At 45.0% G+C, this 20,190-nt stretch overlaps 1 protein-coding gene across 3 annotated transcripts in view; it reads right to left on the reverse strand.

The window, feature by feature from the left end:
* Positions 1 to 14,583: 14,583 nt before the first annotated feature.
* The window catches only part of NDEL1 (nudE neurodevelopment protein 1 like 1), a 49,308-nt gene continuing 43,701 nt past the window's right edge, over positions 14,584 to 20,190 (reverse strand). For 2 of the 3 annotated variants that reach the window (XM_088468862.1, XM_088468854.1), the window contains one exon: positions 14,584 to 16,564. In XM_088468862.1, coding sequence (XP_088324988.1) covers positions 16,557 to 16,564 — 8 coding nt within the window. In that variant the 3' untranslated portion in view covers positions 14,584 to 16,556. Of the gene's footprint in view, positions 19,901 to 20,190 lie in introns of all 3 variants that reach the window. The other variant, XM_088468870.1, reaches the window with a different exon arrangement.

A 20,190-nucleotide genomic window follows, 5' to 3' on the forward strand; every position in this document is an offset into this window, starting at 1 on the left:
CTGTGGAACTAACATTCCCATGTTTTGAATGCAGATTATAGCTTTAATACAGGTTAAATACCATTAATAATGCCTCAGGTGAGTGCTGAGGATCCTATGTTTTTTGTTTATACAATGAGGTCACATTCAGTGCTGTTCTGCATAGTGAATGGGCAGCCACACATACCTGTCACGGTGTGCCCAGCATTGTAAGGGGGCATCTAGGGGAGGGAAATAGCACAGGGGTAATTCAATGTGTTTGGGGTGCTGAACACATGTATGTGATGCATGACCATGCCCCCTTTTCGTGTTCACAGTTGTGATGTGTTTGTCCACTAGACTGTTGGGCAATATGTGCTGGCAATGTCACGTGCATGTACATAATGATGTGCGTGTATCCACTCATCTTCATTGCTGCCCCCAGGTACCATGTCACCTTGTTACGCCTCCATACAAAACCAGTTTGTAAAACCAATAAATTAAATAATATGAGATATGGTAAGAACTTACCCTTGTTATCTCTATTTCTACGAAGTCCATAGGGTTCCACAGGATACCTTGGGGTATAGGTGTGACGTCAGTCGCAGGACACCAAAGAGTTAAGCTTTCAGCCTCCCAGGATGCACTAGGTCCCCCTCCTATACCCCGCCCCCGGGCCAAGGCACCTCAGTTAGTTACCAAGCCATAGGCCGGAGGAGGAGAAGGAAGAGAGAGAACAAAGATCTGGACACATACAAGAATCACATTCTCACCAGAGGGAGACGGAAAACCGGTGACCAGAGCAAAGCCCATCTGCAGCACAGGTGCGACAGGGCGGGAGTCCTGTGGAACCCTATGGACTTCGTAGAAATAGAGATAACAAGGGTAAGTTCTTACCATATCTCATATTTTCTACTTCAGGGTCCATAGGGTATCCACAGGATACCTTGGGGATGTCCCAAAGCAGTATCCTTTAAGGGTGGGGACGCTCCTGTGCAGAAAGGAGAATCCGCCGCCCGAAGGAAGCATCCTGAGAGGCGAAGGTGTCAAACCTGTAATACCTCACGAAGGTATGGACAGAAGACCACGTAGCAGCCTTGCAGATCTGAACTGCCGAGGCACCACGTCAAGCTGCCCACGAAGGACCCACAGACCTAGTGGAATGAGCCTTCAGAGAAGGAGGGACCGGTAGGCCTTCATGAAGATAAGCTTCAGAAATAGCCATACGGATCCAGGCTGCCAAAGTTTGCTTTGAAGCAGGCCAACCCTTTTTACAGAAGCCATAGAGGACAACAAAGCGTCCGACTTCCTAAACAAAGAAGTGCGGTCCACATAAGTCCTTAAGGCCCGCACAACATCCAAAGAGGCCTCACCCACGGAAAGACCCGGTGAGTTAAAGGCCGGAACAACTATTTCCTCGTTAACCTGAAACTGGGAAACAACTTTGGGGAGAAACTCGGGCCGAGTGCGGAGCACTGCCCTGTTCCCATGAAAAACCAAGAAAGGGGGTCTACAAGAAAGAGCCCCTAACTCAGAAACACGTCTGGCTGAAGCAACGGCCAGAAGGAAAACAGTCTTAGCTGTTAGCCATTTAATATCCACTGAGCCCAGTGGTTCAAACGGCGGTCCTTGGAGAGTCCTCAGGACCACAGCCAAATCCCAAGGCGCCACAGGTGGAACAAAGGGCGGCTGAATACGGAGAACACCTTGCATAAAGGTGCGCACATCCGGGATTGTAGCAATCCTACGGTGAAACCAGACAGATAGGGCCGAAACCTGTACCTTCAAAGAAGCAAGGCGAAGCCCATGATCTAGTCCCGCTTGCAGGAAGGCGAGAATCCGAGACAGACGAAACTCCAGCGGTGCATAACCTCTCGGTCGACACCACTGGAAGAACGTATGCCACAAGCGATGGTATATCCTCGCGGAAGACGGTTTCCGAGCTCGTAACATGGTACGCACCACAGAGCTGGCAAACCCCCAGGACCTCAGCATGGCCGTCTCAACAGCCACGCCGCCAAAGACAGCCGAGTCAGGTCCGGGTGAAGACAAGGACCCTGAGACAGAAGGTCCGGTCATAGCGGCAACCGCAGAGGACTGTCCACGGACAGACCCTGAAGGTCTGAGAACCAGTGCCGTCTGGGCCACGCGGGAGCTATCAACAGGAGCGTCCCTCCTTCCTGTTTGAATTTCCGGATTACCCGTGGAAGAAGGGAGACCGGAGGGAACAGGTATGCGAACCTGAACGTCCACCGGACGGACAGAGCATCCACCAGAGACGCCCCTTCGTCTCTTGTGCGAGACCCGTACACCGGCAACTTGTTGTTGTGCCGGGACGCCATGAGGTCGATTTCTGGAAGACCCCACCTGTCCACCAGTAGTTGAAAAACGTCCGGGTGCAGGGACCATTCCCCTGGATGAACGTCCTGGCGACTTAGAAAGTCCGCCTCCCAATTTAGCACTCCCGGGATGAAGACCGCTGATATGGCCGGAAGATTGCGCTCCGCCCAAACCAGGATCCGAGAGACCTCTACGAGAGCCGCCCGACTGCGAGTTCCTCCTTGCCTGTTTATGTAGGCCACGGTGGTAGCATTGTCCGACTGGACCTGCACCGGGTGACCCTGGAGAAACCGCTGTGCCTGCAGGAGAGCATTGAAGACCGCACGGAGTTCCAAGATATTTATTGGAAGCTCCGCTTCTGTCGGTGTCCACCTGCCCTGGAACAAGTGTGGACCCGAAACTGCTCCCCAGCCCCGAAGACTGGCGTCCGTTGTCAACAGGACCCAATTTGGAACCCAGAACGGACGTCCCTTGTTGAGGTGGGTCATCTTTAACCACCACGCAAGGGACAGGCGAACCTCCGGGGTGAGCACAATCGTCTGGAACTTCAGAGACTGAGGCAGCCCGTTCCACTTGGACAGGATCAGGTGCTGCAGAGGTCTAGAGTGAAACTGGGCGTATTCCACCATGTCGAACACCGACACCATGGAGCCCAGTAACCTCATCGCCGAGTGTAAGGACACCCGGCGGCTGTGCAGACAACTGCGCACCCTTGACTGTAAAGCAGAGATCTTGTCCTCCGTCACGAAGATCCTTTGCTGTCCCGAGTCCAATAAGGCTCCAAGATGCAGAATCCTCCGAGACGGGATTAGAGTGGACTTCTGCCAGTTAATTAGCCAGCCGTGCCGTTGCAGCAGTGCAATGGTCAGGTCCAAGTGGTGTAACAGGAGCTCTGGAGATCCTGCCACCAATAACAGGTCGTCCAAGTACGGCAACATGCGGACTCCTTGCAGCCGCAGAGAAGCCGCCATGACCGCCATAGCGTCCTGTATGTCCAATGACACCATGTAGTCCCCAGGTTCCAGCGCCAGAATGATGGACCGTAGGGTCTCCATCCGAAACTTCGGGACCCGCAAAGACTTGTTGAGTGCTTTGAGGTTGAGAATCGGACGATATGACCCATTGGGTTTCTGTACCAAAAATAGATTTGAATAGAAACCCTGGCCCCTCTGGGAGAATGGAACAGGCACTATAACTCCAGCCTGGAGCATAGTGTGCAATACCTTCCGCAGCTCCGTAGCCTTGTTCCGGTCTGATGGTAGACCCGTGGTGAAGAATCGAGCCGGGGGTCTGTGCCGGAAGGAGAGGGCGTACCCGTGAGAGACCACCTCCAGAACCCAAGTGTCTGTCGTAGTGAAAGACCAACACCGGGAGAACTGCAGCAGGCGGCCTCCCACCCTGGGATCCCCCAAGGGGAGACCCGGACCGTCAGGCCGCAGGCTTGTCATCTGGCTTGGGGGCCGGACGTCTGGTACTCCATGCCTGTTTCCGGGGCTTGACCGATTTCTTAGGGCCAGCCTGTCGAGGGAACGACTGTGGTTTGGGCCTGCCCTGGGCCCTAGATGACCGAAAGGACGATGGTCCAGAACCAGAAGGAGCAGCGGCCGACGGGAGACAAGCAGATTTGGCTGCCGCCAGCGTGGCCACAATCTTATCCAGATCCGGACCGAAGAGAACTTCTCCGGTAAATGGCAATGCTTCCAGACCTTTCTTGGATCTGCGTCCGCCTTCCAGGATCGCAGCCACAAGGTGCGACGAGCAGCTACCGCTGCTGAAGAAATTCTAGACACCAGAGTACTAATGTCTAGAGCCGCCTCGTTGATGTAGGTGGCCGAATCACGGAGATTGCCAATCAACTCCGCTTGTTCGGCCGGACAGTCGGATTCAAAAGAAGCCTCTAATGAATCCGCCCAGTGCTCCATCGCTCTGGCAACCCAGCAAATGGCCATAGCCGGCCGTGCTGCCCCCCCTGCAAGGGAATAAGCGGACTTCAGGCAGATTTCTACCTTGCGGTCCGTAGCATCCTTAAGGGAGGACATGGATGGCATCGGCAATGTGGCACTACGGACAAGACGGGTCACGTGAGAATCCACCTGTGGAGGGGATTCACACTTAGCAAAATAATTATCCTCGAACGGATAAACCACCGCCAGGCGTCTCTGCGGCTGGTATCTTTTGCCAGGTTGTTTCCACGCCTCCTCTAAATGGTCCACCAACTGACCCGAAAGAGGAAAGACTGTGGCATCGCCCTTCACATCTTTGAAAAAGGCATACTTAGATTTAGCCGCTGGGGGAACTTCGTCCTCAATCACCAAGGCTGTGCGGACCGCCCGAATAAGTCCAGGTATATATACTTTGGACTTAGCATCAGCGTCCTTAGTATGGAAAGGTTCCTGATCGTAAGGATCCAGAATCTCCCCATCATCAGACGTCCCTTCGTCATCCTCATAAGGAGCGGACAGAGACGCCACCGGCCTTTTATGAGGCCGCATCACAGACTCCCCTTGCAATACATCCGACAAGTGCTGTAAAGAACTCGTCAGGGAGTTAACCCACGCTGGCTCCTGAGAACCCGGGAGCGGGGAAATAGGGAGACTGTGGGGTACCACCAATTGTCGTGGGAACCCCTGCATGGGTGACGACACCACAGACTGCTGGGACAAACCCATCGGAGTAAACGCGGGCTGCGGAGCTAACTGGCCCACTAAAGCTGTTAACGCCTGAGCGAAACAAGCCCAGGACGGCTCCTGTACCGGTGCTGTAACCGTAATAGGCCGCGCCATGGACAACACTGCCGGCAAAGGCCCTCCGCGCTACCCTCCCCCTCCGCTAACGGTACTTTGCACGTGGTACACTGTAGCCGGAGGGGAAAATCACTTTCAGACATGATGGCACCACGTATGTGACCTCTCTCACCAATTAAGTATTAAATAGGCGAGAGACCACCCTGCAGCACCGCACCGCAAGGGCTTTAGCAGAAAGAACAGGGACAGTAATAAAGCTGACAGTTTAGAGAAGAATAGTTACAGGCAGCGCTAGCACAGTCACATACAATGCAGAGAAATAACAATTCCTGCACTAACAGCGCTGATCACTCAACTACACAGACACAGGGCCTGGTAGGACACAGCGCTGCATACACAGACCTGAGCCACAGCGGAGGAGAGGTATGCGGGGGGACCCAGACCACGATGCTTCCTTCCAGACTTCCCGCAGCGTTCACCATGCGCTGCAGAGAAGATGGCCGCCGAGGAGCAGAGAGAAGCTGGCCTGGGGGAGGAGCGCTGACACAGGACCAGTCAGCACAGTGCAGAGAGGGCTGTGTGCAGCGGGGGAGGCGCCGGCTGTGAGACAGGGAAGGCGCGCTCCCCTGGCATGCATTTAACCCCTGGGACGCCGCAGCGCTACCGCTCTGCTGCGGTCCGCTGTCCCAGGGGGTAGTGGAAGCGCAGGTTGGTCGCCTGGCTCCACGCTGCAGCCAGTCCCCAGGGAGCCCCCTGCCTGGGTACTTAGGACCATGTGATCAGCGGGGACCCACCGCGGGACCCCGCTGCTTACCTCTGTCCCCCTTGAATCCGGCCATGGTCCGGAGCATCTGGGGTCACCGCTAGCTGTGACCCCAGACGCCCACCAGCATCCCCGGATCAGTACCGGCGTTCTGGTACCGGCGGGGTGTAGGGAAGACAGCATGGACGTCAGGACTGACTGTCCATGCTGTTCATCCAGATGTGCAGCCACAGCTGCATGAAGAAAAAGCTTCAGGGGCTCTTCTAGCCCCCACTCCAACAGGTGCACCCGACTCCGGCCGGGCACCAAACTAAACTGAGGTGCCTTGGCCCGGGGGCGGGGTATAGGAGGGGGACCTAGTGCATCCTGGGAGGCTGAAAGCTTAACTCTTTGGTGCCCTGCGACTGACGTCACACCTATACCCCAAGGTATCCTGTGGATACCCTATGGACCCTGAAGTAGAAAAATGTTTTTCATACCTGGGAAATATTTTTTGGACTAGATCACAGTTAACCCTTCTTGCTATGGAAGACAGATTATTTTTTAAGGGCTATATTTCACCCATATGGCGGATGAAGAAATAATAACATTGATTTTTTTTTATCATATTCTGGCTGTCTGATATGAATAAAAAATTGTCGTTGAGCTTATTTTTTTTAAGGTTAGATTTAGGGAGTGTATCGGGTTTAGGATTAGGTTTTTGGGGGAAAGGTTAGGGACCCCGCCGGGAGGGTTAGGTTTAGGGTGCAGGAAGGGGGGCTTAGGTTTAGGCACCCCCGGGGGGGACTTAGTGCTAGGCGGCACCCTGGGAGTTTTAGGGTTAGGCACCCCTAAGGGAGGGCTAGGGTACTTACCAGGCGGAATCAGGATCTCCTGCTGTCAGGCTTCTCATGTTGGGATTTGAACAGGCACTGCTATTACATACTGATTCCATGATGAATATCAAGTGCACACGCACACGCACACACGTTATTGTACAATGGAAATTTTAAGTAAATGGCCAGGGGCCACCCAGGTCCCAAGAAGCTTTACGGATATAGATTGTGTGACATACAGTTTAGATGATATTTTTTTTTATTTTAACACTTCTGCCATCAGCTGAGATAAAATGTTAGGCCAATCTGATTTTTTTTTTTAATCTGTAGCCCTGTTCAATGGACAAATGTTCTGATCTGACCCTTGGTAGCCACTTTCCAATCCAGCCCCAGGATCTGTATAGTATATGGCATTATCGCAGTAATTTTTAGCTCAAACAATGCTGGGGGTTCTGCTGATTTGCAGCTGACGGAGCAAAGCCAATTAATTCTCACTCCTGCCGAGCAATTCAGAACCTCTAAGCAAACAACAAAAGGAAGAAAGTGCAAATTAATATTGACTATCAATAATATGACTATTAATAATACTTATCAATATTACACCTGATATATATTTCTACTCTGAAAGAAGAATCAGCTACCATTTCCATTACAGAATGAGCAGTAGCAGTTATTAAATAAAGAATATTACTCCTGTAATGGTTCCTCTTTAAAAAAACACATAGAATTGTAGCATATAAATTGCCAGGCAACCACTTTATATACAGTTTAGTGTCAGTCTAGTGACCAATATACAATACAGAGAGCATTCTAGTGACTACCGTACTATACAGAGACTAGGGGCAATATTTAGAAAGCGCCAGCTTTTGTAAGCAGATGCTTTTTAGGTTAGTTGGAGCTGATAATGTAAAATGGCACTAACATTCAGTGTAAAGCACCCTGGGCTTTACACCAAATGTTAGTACAGCTTTACCTTTTCAGCTCCAACCTGCAGAGAAGGGGTAGTTTACAAAAGCCACCGCTTTGTAAATATAGCCCTAAGAGTTCTGTAGCTCATGCTATGCAATGAAACAGTGTGGTAGCAAATCAGAATGCAGCTATCTCCCCGATTTTCTGCCATGCTGCCTGTATAAATGCTCGCTGGTGGTAAGATTAAAATAAGGATTTGTAGAAGGGGAAATTTTGGGGTGTGGTATCATCATGGACTGTGATCATCTGTTAAATCCCATGGGCCGCTAGCCAATGAGCAGCCGCTACATTGGCTGGTTACACGAGGGTCCCAGCCAATGAGCGGCCGCTACATGTAAATCAGCCACTCAATGGCTAGCGCCCCATGGGAACTAACAGATGATCCCGGTCATCAGTTATTTCGCGACGTGTAAGTATTATGTCACAACATATACTTGCACCTGTTTGTATGGTTAGTGTAAGTCGTTTTCTTATTTTGCCAAGTACGTGGATGCTATGGCGAGCAGCGCAAGGATGGAGGTGAGTATGGGATCTTTTTACCAGGTACACCCGTGGAATCTACATGGGACAAGATGACAGACCAGCTGGTACAATAAGTATGTGAGTGGGTTAGGTGTATGTAATACAGTTTTACTGTATACGGTGTGTACTGTGGTTTTTTAACTATTTATTTTACAGTGGGGGTACGGGTGCCGTCCACCTGTTGGCACTTGTAGTTCCACAAGTGCCAAAGGGCAAGCATGCTGGCACCTGTAGTTCTACTGTAAAATACAATAGTTTTCTACTATTTGACATTATTACCCTCGTACCCACAGCCCAGGGGCGTGGGGAAGAGCTCCAGGCTTCAGCCGAAACCTGGGGTTTTCGGGAGAAAGGGGACCCTTGGCCATGGAGACCCGGTAATAGGGTCTCCTGGCTGTGGCATTACACCCCGGTCGGTTTGGGTCCAGTGCTGGTTTTAAATATAGGGGGACCCCTACACATTTCCCTCCCCCCCTATATTTAAAACCAGCACTGGCCCTGCAGCCAGGTGCTGGTTCCTAAATTACAGGGGAACCCTTCTCGTTTTGTTCCCCATAATTTTTGGAACCAGGACTGGCTGACCAGTCCAGGGCTGGTTATGCTTTTGGGGGGACCCACGTATTTTTTTTTTTTTTTTTTTAAGATTTAACCCTTCTTTAACAGGTATAACAGACAAGCAGCCTTCACATATCTCACTGATATGTGCAGGTTGCTTGCTTGGGATAGTTTTGCAGAGAAAAAACACTGCAATCTCAGGAGAGTAATCTCATCTAAACTTGCAACTCGGGGGAGATTTCTCGATCTGCTTCACCATCGGAAAACTGACTTTCAGCTAAACTCACTTCTTAGTAAATTTGCGAGTTTAAGAGCGGGAAAATCACCCGAGTTTCGGCAATGCGAATAGAGATTTAAAAAAAAAAAAAAAAAAAAAAAAGAACACAACTCGAATCTTAGTAGATTTACCCTCAGATGTTGGACAGTCAAATAGGTCGAGAGGGACAAAAGGTCGACACTAAATGTCGACATGAAAGAAGGTCAACAGGTACAAATGGCCGACATTAAAATAGTCAACACGTGATTTCTTTTTACACTTTTTTTTTAGGGTTAGGCACCTGGAGGGAGGGTTAGGCACTTACTGGAGGGTTAGGTATTAGAAGGAACAGTTAAGGTTAGGCACCAAGGGGAGGGTTAGGGTGAAGATTAGGGTTAGAAAAAAAGAAAAAAAAAAACACGTCGACCCTTTGACACGGTCAACCATTTGTACCTGTCGACCTTTAGCGTGTCGACCTATTGACTGTCTAACATCTGGTGTCTATCTAGACATAGTCTACCTTTTTACTGTAGATCTTTTAATCCACACCCGTATGGACGTAGGTTCCCTGGAACTCTTATGGCACGATCACTGAATAAACAATGTCTCTCCCACAGACCAGCTATACACAGCAAACTGCATCTCAGATACGAACATACAGGGGTCTATTTACTAAGCTGTGTTAGGAGATAAAGTGAACGGTGATAAGGTGCCAACCAACCATTTTTTCAAACACAGCAGTTAGGAGCTAATTGGCTGGTACCTTATTACCGTTCATTTTATCTCCTAACACAGCTTAGTAAATAGACCCCACACTCTCTTAAATTTACTAGACCATGGCTTTTGCAAGTCTATGCTTATTGGCATGTTTAAGCCAAAAATTTCAAGCAAAAATTAAATTAAAAGCAAAGCATGCCATATTTTGCTTTTAATATTATTGCCATTTTAAATGTCAGGCTTTAACACGCTGAGAAACAGTGGCTTGCAAAAGTAAATTTATCCTTTAAGCTTTATCCCCAGGGAAAAAAAAATAAAAATGCTGGCCCTTCAAGTCACTGACTGGCTAAATGCGGTGGATGACGGAGATGTAAGGCAAGCACTGATAGTATAGATAGGATATGCCTTTTAAGTCTGGCACTTTTATCCCAATTACACCCAGCAGGCGCCTAACGGCTTGTAGTGTCTGCCAAATCAGGACCCCACCTTGGCGCCCAAGGCACCTGCTCCACCCTTATTAACCCACTGACTATAGTACCAAGACGTAGTAACAGATTTTTGTAAAACACACATCTGACAGTTTTCTTCATTGGAAGCAGAGCTGTAACTAGACCTTTTTGTGCCCTGTGCCAGAAAGAGCATTGGCGCCCCCCTCCTATTTTTTTAAATAGGGACATCAGATTGTACACCTGAAAAAGGGCCATGGCATCCTGAGAAAGGGCCAGGGAAGAGATAGAGGAGGCCAGGAGATGCTGGGGATAAAATAAGTGGAAGCTACAAGAGAGAATGATAATAAACAAGAAAACTGACAGGCTCAAACAGCACCCCCTGCCCTGCGGTGCCCTGCGGGGAGTGGTAATTTACTGGTGGACAAGGCCGCCTACCAGGTTAGTTGGAAGAGTAGCTTTGTTTAGTTCTGAGGTCATAGTTCTTGGCACGCTTATGTAAATCTCCAATGACGTATCCATGTGATGTCTTCCAGCAGACTATACAAACATCATCTCGCTAAATGTCTGCATGTACTTGATATGATTGAAATAATGACCTGGATGTGGAACACTTTGTTATTTTGATTAGACGGCCACTATGAAAGATAATCTGTGCAGTGTGTAGGTACAAGAACAAGATCTTTCCTTCGGATCAATAGGACAGAAAAATCGTAGGATCACAAGAAACAATTGTTTTATGCTATATAGTGAGCACGGAGGTTTTCCTCACAAGAACAAATCATGAGTTCATCACATCTAAAGTAAAAATTGTAGTGTGTACCCAGCTTTATTCCCCGTGCAAATGAACAGTCAATGTTTTTAAAGATTGCTATAATCGTAGATCAGATACAAGGAAAGAGCAATGTATTTTTAATAATGTTTATGTTCTGCAATGCTCTGTATTGTATGTAATTTTTGTGCACACTTCTGTACAGCACTGTAGACCCCTTGTGGCGCCATATAACTAGGGGCTAACAATTTAAAGAAATGTGCATGATATTTAAATCAAACACAAACTTTAAAGGTGCATTATATATTATACTCAATAATTGCTATTTGTATAATCTAGTATACGCACCTCTGTTCCTTTATAAACATGTAATATCAAACTTACACAGAACAGAAGTGGTGATTCTGCAGTTGTACACGAGAGGACAAGCTATAACTTGAAAACAGACTTTGCTGTTAAAAGTTATAGTGTATTAATCAATATAAGTGATTATTATGTATTAATGCTGCCACTAAATTACCTGTAATCAGTCAACTTAGAAATCCAATGAAAACAATTAAACAGATCAGTGTCTAAAACACATTTTTCTTATAACACCAGTGACAGCATGTAATAATATAATATCCATAAATATTTACATTGCAGGTCATTCTGCCATTTTAAATCAAACTATGGGCCTGATTCCAAGATTTACACAATGTAAATATTTATGGATATTGAGAGATTGTTGGCCATTGCGCATAAGCCACACTGCGCACGTGCATCGATTGCATTGCAATTACGCTCACCAAGAGGATTCACTTGGCAGTCTGACCATTTAAACACCGTTCCATGGGCATGTATAAATAAGCCATTGTGATCTCCTTCGTTATAGCGTGTCAGGAGAGACAGAGTGTTTGAGAAAGGTCAGACTAAGTGGCTGCCCGATGTGCATTAAGGTTACCGATGTTTACGCTGTTGTAGGTGATCAGACGTATATGAGAAGGCAGCAGTGGGTGTCCCTATGCTCGGCCGTGCTTTGGAAGGCATTAGCATATTTTAGCAATTGTGATCCATGAGAGATCTCAGGTGTGATTGCATTAGGGTAAATCTCGGAATCAAGCTTTAAATACATAAATTAATATAGAATAAAAGTAATGCTGGTAACACATTACTCTGCTGCTCAATCAGAGCGATAGGATCAGTTTCCTATATGGTTATATTACTTATGAGTGTGGCCTAATTACTACGATCCAGACATTTGGGCCAAACAGGAAGAAGTTTCCTGTGTCAACCGGAGCTCCATTCCCCTTGGGGAGAGCACAGAATAATACGGTGCACCACAGGCGAGGTACAGTCCTAATGGTTACTGGTTAGATACAAATTTTAACATCCATAGAATGAGGAATCAGATGAGTTTTCCAAACATGGGGGCTCATGATAACAGGTCTGTGTGTAAACAATAGGCCCCTCACTGACTGAATGGAACTCCTCTTCAGAGTTTTCTGAGATCCCGCAGGACACGGAATTCTCACAGTGTGACATCTGCCAGGCCTGAATAGCTGAGGGACGTACCACACACTGAACCATTGTGACATTACAGAATAATGTTCTGACTGATCTGTGACCCTCACAGAGCTAAACCACGTTAGTCAAACAAACAGACTACTGGACTCAATAGCACATATAAACAATAATAAACTGTACCCTGTCTAATCAGCAGACAAGATACGAAGCCTAAATTCTAGTGTAGGTGTTTTCAGTGAGATACAGTACTTACAATATCACGTGTGTAGTGGATGAACACTGTTCCCTTCTCATCTGGAAATTGTATTATTAAAAGCTGGACTGGACAGGAAAATACAAATGTAATTGTTTATTTCATTTTCAGATTGCTCGCTTTAGAATGAAGATTAGTGGTTCGGTATTAAAGTTCCATTTGTACATCTCAAAAGTAATTTTATTAACAAAGAAAAGGAAAAAATAGCTAAGTGCTGGGACTATTGCATTCAGATGTGGTTGTAATTACAAGAAATAACCAGTGTGACAAGAATAAAAAAAGTATTCATATTAGGTAGATCAAATTAAATATCAAATGTTTAATATTACAGCTCTGAATAATGACATACTTCCCTACTCTTCCAGAAGCTCCTGATATATCAGGTAGTACTCCGGACTTTCATTAGAGGTGAATCTCCCTCATCCTGACCATTTCCTAGTGAAGTGAGCAGAATGGGGAGAGAATACCAGGAATTGTGGTTCTGTTTGGAGAGGCCAATGACCCAATTTGCATAATTTTAGCCCCCATCTCACGATTCAGAGCATTTTTCCACGACAGTGGCAGGGCCTGATGACATTAAGAGCCCCAGAGTGGTCATCTGCATCTCAGATCGTTATAAAGTGAATGGCAAGTGAATTACCCAAGGTTCCCAGGTATGTGAAAGCAATTTTGCAGAATTGTTTAAAACAGTGTTTCTCAAATCCAGTCCTCACAGTGCATGTTTTCCATATCTACTTGTTGGAGCACAGCTATATTCATTACTGTCTTACAGTTGAAATGATCCACATGTGGTACTAATCATTTCACTTGTGATTCTGAGGAGACCTGGAAAACATGCACTTAGTGTGTCACAAGGACTGGATTTAAGAAACACTGGTTTAAAATAGTGGTGACATATATTCCATTTGTTAGATAGATGGTAGAACCCATATTCTTCTAACACTCACACTGAAACTGTGGAACTGGGAGTTCCATTCTACTGCAAATTGGCAGATGGCAGCCATGATAAAGTGGCATATAAGCTTGGTTTAATAGATTACGGTCTCAGGGGGACTTTTTGTAGCCGGTATTACTTATGCTGGGCATACATTATACAATTATCTGGATGATCTGCCTGATTGCTCAGATAATTCTACTATGTATTTGCACAACCACTCTCAAAATATGAATCAGTTGGACATGTCTAGCATGCCCGACGCGATACAATATTTTTGGAGTTGAAAGTGCTGCGACCGGCCAGACATTTGGTCTCCTCCTCAGGTGAGGAAACCAGATATTGTTTGGCCATCCCATGTGAAATATTTTACATTATGTGGCCATATTATATGCAGGGTTACAGGCAGTCACATAAAATGTATTAGCCGGTCTGACAGGCTTTTCATCTGATCGTATATATCCAGTATTAGGTGTGAAAGATGACCATATTATTATTACAATACTGCTGATAAATCATTTACAAGACTCAGCAACCTGTGATGTGAGGTGCACTTCATAGTGAACAAAATGGTTCTTGCATACAAAATGGCAAAATGCACCCCACCAACAACGCATTTGTATGGTTTAGCTCCATTCTACACCTGCATTATGAATTGTGAAGTGAACATATTCTGTAACTAAGCTGCAGAAAATATTGATGGTAAGTAAAAGAATTATTAACTTTACCCCACACACCATAGGACCCACCTAGTCATCAGAAATAAAGCACATCCTTTGCCAGCTGAAAGTAGTAGCAGCATCCAGCACTGTAGTGATTGACAACAGTTTAGAATCAGCTAAGATTGGAAAGGAGATGTGAATGTGTCAGCAACATTAAACATGGGATTTCTACGAGAGCATTAGTGCGCTTACCATATTTCCATATGCAGGTGCTGCTTTGCCATCATGGAGATTTTATATGGACTAACAGTTTTACAGAAGAATGATGGGATCACGGAAACTTACAATAACTACTCAGATAAGATTTTTTTTTTACATTGGTTTTTATTCCTTTCTAAAATTGCCACCGTTTCAGACAGACAGCTGCAAACCATGATAGACCGTTTTTGATTTCATTTGCACTATGTAACAGCTGTGAAACACCTACCCCTTCTTTAAACATGCCTTATAGAATCTTCAATAAATATATAGCTACATAGCCCAAGTTATGTACAAATATCTTAGGCAAAAAAATATTATGTTTACAAATTTATATACAATAAAAACAAACAGGAAAAAAAAATGTAAACAGTCATATCACAACTTCAACAATAAGAACATTGGGAAGGAGGAGGAGGGAATATAATCTTACCAGAATTTGGGTGGAGGGGAGACTGGGGGTGTTCGAATTAAGTGTGCTTCTAAATTATATGCATGACCATTTCATGTTACTACACAGTGAGAGAAAAACGCTTTCTCAGCAGTGGCTTTTAATTGAGAAAAGTATCCATATTTTAAACCGAAGCCCATTTCATAAGTGGGGTTGGGCATGCCCCCTAAAAGTGCTCATTGCCTATTATATCAGACAGCTGAAACTGCCTGCTCCACTCTGCTGCCAGTAAAAATGCAAGCATCCCTAACCCTTGCAGAATACTATAGAAACCAACAGAAAACGTGCAGTGATGTGCTGTAACCAAAGGCAACCAATCAGCTTCTAGAGCTTTGCTAACACTAGACTGTTAAACAGATATCTGGTTGGTTGCAGTGGATTAGCAGATCACTGCTCTTTGAATCATGTTCCTGAATTTTCTCTAGTAAAATCACCAATTCCCAATCTTACAAAAGGTCCTAGTCTGAGCTTTACATTACACAGCAAGGATTGGAGGGTGACCGGCACAACAGAAGTATTCATTTTGAGGGATAAACTAATATTGAGAATGCAGCCAATCAATTCTCTATGAACCAGTGTCTCACCAATATTTGCCCTTAAAGTGCCCAAGTGATGTCACTGGATCCCAGTGGAGAGAGTGGCTGCATGCTGAGAAATACTGGACCAGCACACAAAATGGCTGCCGCCACTGTCTAGGTAACAGGCACCCCTTGAACAAATGCCAGTGCCCAGTTCGATGGCACTGGGTAAAATAATGGTATGCTTTTTTTTTTTTTTTTTTAAGTGAACAGGCAAAAAAATCATGTGAAATACCGATGTACATATTAGGACTATTGTTGTGTATTGTGGTTCTTACATGTAGGAAGGGATTCACTTTCAGTTTTCACAAAAGGGGGCGTCCACAGGAATTGAGGTACAGAACAACAAGTGAGAGTTTGGGGATTTTAACACAAACATGTAGCTTTTCCGTTTCACAATGTACCACAGCCTTGCTGACACAGCAGAAGTTACATTGTCAACACTGCTTAGTTTAAAAAGGTGGTGAGGAGGGAACAGGGAACCAAGAAAATAAAAACATTCTGATTGATGCCAGCTCAGCTGCAACCCTGTAAAATAGATTAGAGGAAAAAGGAGAATATTCGGACTGGGTATCCCAGCCTGGTGCATCCTTGGCAGGTGAGTGACCTTATTAAATGTCCACTTTCTTCACCTGCTGCGTCAAAAAAACAAGGCGTTAGGGGTGTCTGCCGCAGTCATGTATCAAGGTGATGCCACAGCCAGTTCACAGTACTACAGCAAACCAGGACACAAGAGGAGGAACGTCTTAGAAGCGGTGTTACGAAGCGTCCAAAATGGTGGCGGCAGCAGAGAGTATATTGCGCAGCCTCATTTCCAGCTGATCTAAATATAATTTAACCCCTTCCCTGTATCGGGGGTCTGCTGTGGCATCCTTCCCCCAGGCAGTGAACAGGTTAAAGTGAAGCGTGTTTTGTTCTTTTGTAACTTTTCGCAGAGAAACCCTGAAGAATAAAGAACAGAGTCTGTCCTCTGCCTCCGATGCTCATACACTGAGAGGGAGCATGCCAGGCGGGGACGGAGGTCGTGATCCTAAAATACCTGGGGGGTCATAGCCGTTCACTGCCCTGCAGACACAAAACACAACATTACTACATTTATAACAATTCAATATTCTGCATTAAAAATAAAAATTTTCAAAACTGATAAATTGATTAAAGTTGGGGATAAGCAACTCCATACCATTACCGCCCCCACAAACATGCCAATTTAATAAGCAAAACTACATCTATAAGAATGAAAAAAATAAAATAAAATCACCATTTACATTTTTTATATTAACAGATTTACAATAATATTGAAAATTTACAAAGGATTCTGTCAGCATTGGAAACAGATGAATGAATTGGCGCTCCAGCACACGATATAGGATCCTGCCACTTGGGACAGCGTCAGAGCTCTATCACAGAGGTTAGAAGATCTCACACTACTGACTTATGGCCGCATTAATCAACATGTCCATTAATGGCTCCATCATTTTTGATGAAATGACTGTCTGTGGGGGTATTTCTGGGAGGGCACATGCTGTGGTGTCTGCTTAGTAATTCCAGTTTGTAAATGCCTATGTTTGAGCCCAGTCTAGTTTCTGTTATAATATTTTCTTAATGCAGCCAGAGAGTCTAGTAGACACAAAATAAACATTCTTACAGAAAATCTGGATCAATAAAACAAGCACATACTGTAACATCAATGTTTGTAACTCCAATATATATTATGCATTGTTGCAAGTTTCTACCACCAAACACTTTACAAGATCGATCAGAACTACACAGAGAGCAGCAGTTTGAATTTGAGCATAAATAACAATTACAAATTTGTAAAGAGGGTGACAGTCGTCTTAGAGTGCGCCTATATTTACACCAAGCAGTGCAAGTACTTGGTATGTGTTGTGAATGCCCCTTATTGATATATTACATACTACATGCAAATGATGCCGGTAACATGGGAGGGGAATTTACAAAAGTTTTGCCAGTTTGAAGAGAGAGAAACTAGCAGATAAGACAGCAGCATGGGCAGCTGGAGGCCTCGGGTACCAAGCAGATCGGTACGCTCCACATTCAATATACGCTTGGCATAAAAAAAAGAGAAAAATTATAGGTGTAGGCACATTCTAAAATTTGAAACCGGGCAAGTTGATCATAACAGTTGCTTATCCACAATATTAGCAACAGCAGTATATAAAACACCAATAAGTGAAAACAGATTTGCATAATAAACACCAAAATAAAATAGGTCAAGGTAAACCATATTTCTTTCTGGAATTCTGTAGTTTCACCATAACAGAGCTGTCTGTACATCGTACATAACTACATTTCTGTAAGTCAGTAATAGCAGGACAAGGATTCACAGTATAAATGGACAGTCACACTTAGCCAGTTATGTAAACTGAGCAGTGATTACAAGGGATGGGAGGAGGGGACTGTACGTATATCAGTACATCCTTGAGACAGTACCAGCCTAATCTGAACACAGAACGGGAGGGGGTGCTCTGTTAGAATGAAGTTACAGAACAGTGTGCATTATTAGGCACCACAAAGAGTACAGGAAATTAGTACGCCAGACTATCATCAGCCTACTACTTCTTAACAAAATGTAGAACATAGACCTAGAACGTAGGCAGCTATTTTGTTGGTTAAGTCACTAAACATGAGACAGCTGTCCCATCAATGCACTAGGCCAGTGATGGCACGGATGCAGCACACATTTTGGCATACAGTCACTAATTTCAAGTAAATTAATGACTATTTAATAACTACACTATGCCTGGGTGACCAGTATACATTTAGGATCATAATTTATTTTCTGTAAAAAGTTAATTTTTGAAATTACTTTTTGAAAATATATACAAGTTCCAGGAACTTGTTGGAAGTAAACAGGTTGCAATAAACCTTGGAAACAATTGAGGAGGTGACTGGATGAATGTGTTATGTTACGTTTAGAGGAAACAGAGATATTTACAGATAAAGATAAGTTATGAGAACGTAAGAATTGTACATAGCACTTTTAGCCACAAAATATAGTTATAGGTTACACCAGTGGTTCACAAACTTTTTTGAATCACGGCACCCTAGACTACCAGCATTATTTTCTTGGCACCCCTAATCCAAAAGTTTGTTATTGAGAATTCAGGAACAAATGTAGGAAAACCGTAAAGTGAAGTAAATTGTGCTTACCTGTCCTCCTGAGGTTCAGTTATGTGGTGTTGGACAGGTTTATGCTTCTGTTTGTCCACATATTTACATTACACTGACCATAAATAATTTGATTTGGTGCTGTACCACCAACCTGAGGCACTCCTGCATGTGTCCCGAGGCATCCCAGGGTGCCACGGCGCAGTGTGGGAACCTCTGGGTTACACATTGACTCAACCAGTATTCACTAATACCCTTCAGCCACTGTATCTCTTGCCAAACATCAATTATAAAGCTTTCACTAGGCATAATCGTAGCCAAAATATTAATGTAACTGGGCTCAACCAAAATTTTTATACATACCCCCTAGGCATTACCGTATGTTGATTTCTTACCTCTAAAATACCAGAAAGCTATTTTCAAGTGTTTCATTTGTTTTAGAATTTACTTGGAAACATTTTATATAGTCTTTAAACCTCCCCTTATGTTAGCCATTTCCTCACCAACGACACCAACGTATCTAACCACTAAACTGACGTGCTCCTATGGGATGCGAACGCAGCCAGCTGTGCTTCAGCTGATAAGGTGTGACCGCCTCGTCCCACTGTGTTTTTTTAAGAGGAAATTTGTTCTACACATGTGCAGAACGGATCTCCCGGACTCTTCTGCAGACCCGGCTATCGTCACTTAAATGGTTAATACAATTATGCAACACTTAAGGGGATAAAACAAGCGATAGAAGCAAAGGTGGGGCCAGGCTCTAAGCAGACAGCCAGCTGTCACATGTATAAATCATGCTCAACGTTACCAACACTTCTGCTGAATTTATAAACCCTTATGTTACAGCACGGTCACATTGCAAGCACTCCACTGTCTGAATTCTCAGGCCTTGTTTAAACTTGATAATCCTATTAAAATAACTGCTGCAGAACACAAGAGCTGCCAGACTGAGCCTAAATGTTCACAATTTGCATGCAGAAGGGTAATATAATGCTCAGCAGCAAATTACACACTTGGGAAGGACGCCAACACCCTGCGGAGCTTACACTCTACACTTCCTCTATTACTACTTCCAGCTACTGTCTAAGAACCAGTACATTTGAAATTAATGTGCTCTCATCAGCTGTTAATGACAATGAAAATGAAGACAAAGACATACCCTTTCCTAAAATGTACTGTAGGTTCCATTTATGGCTCTGGTGTTTAATGGATATGGTACAGTACAAGTAAAGGGCTGCTCCACTGACAGTGTAACTGCTGCTCTGTAATCAACTACATACATACATGAGAGAAGGGAATATAGGGGACAATATTTATACAATGACCCAAATGTGGGCAGAGAGCACCAGTTACCATTGTACAGCTTCTTCCCCATGCTTAATACTTTGATGACCGTGCCACATCTCTAAAGGAGATATTAATACCATTTGGATGTAACTGTCAAAATTGTAAAAATTAGCAGCGCTTCCAACACACCCATGAGGAAATTTCTGCCCGTCGCACTCTGCCGTGACGTGTGACCAAGACCCCAACCACTCCAGTAGGCATCCCGAAGCAATTGC

Source organism: Taudactylus pleione, unplaced genomic scaffold (genome assembly GCF_031769625.1).
Source record: "Taudactylus pleione unplaced genomic scaffold, aTauple2 ptg000012l, whole genome shotgun sequence".
Taxonomy (NCBI): Eukaryota; Metazoa; Chordata; class Amphibia; order Anura; family Myobatrachidae; genus Taudactylus; species Taudactylus pleione.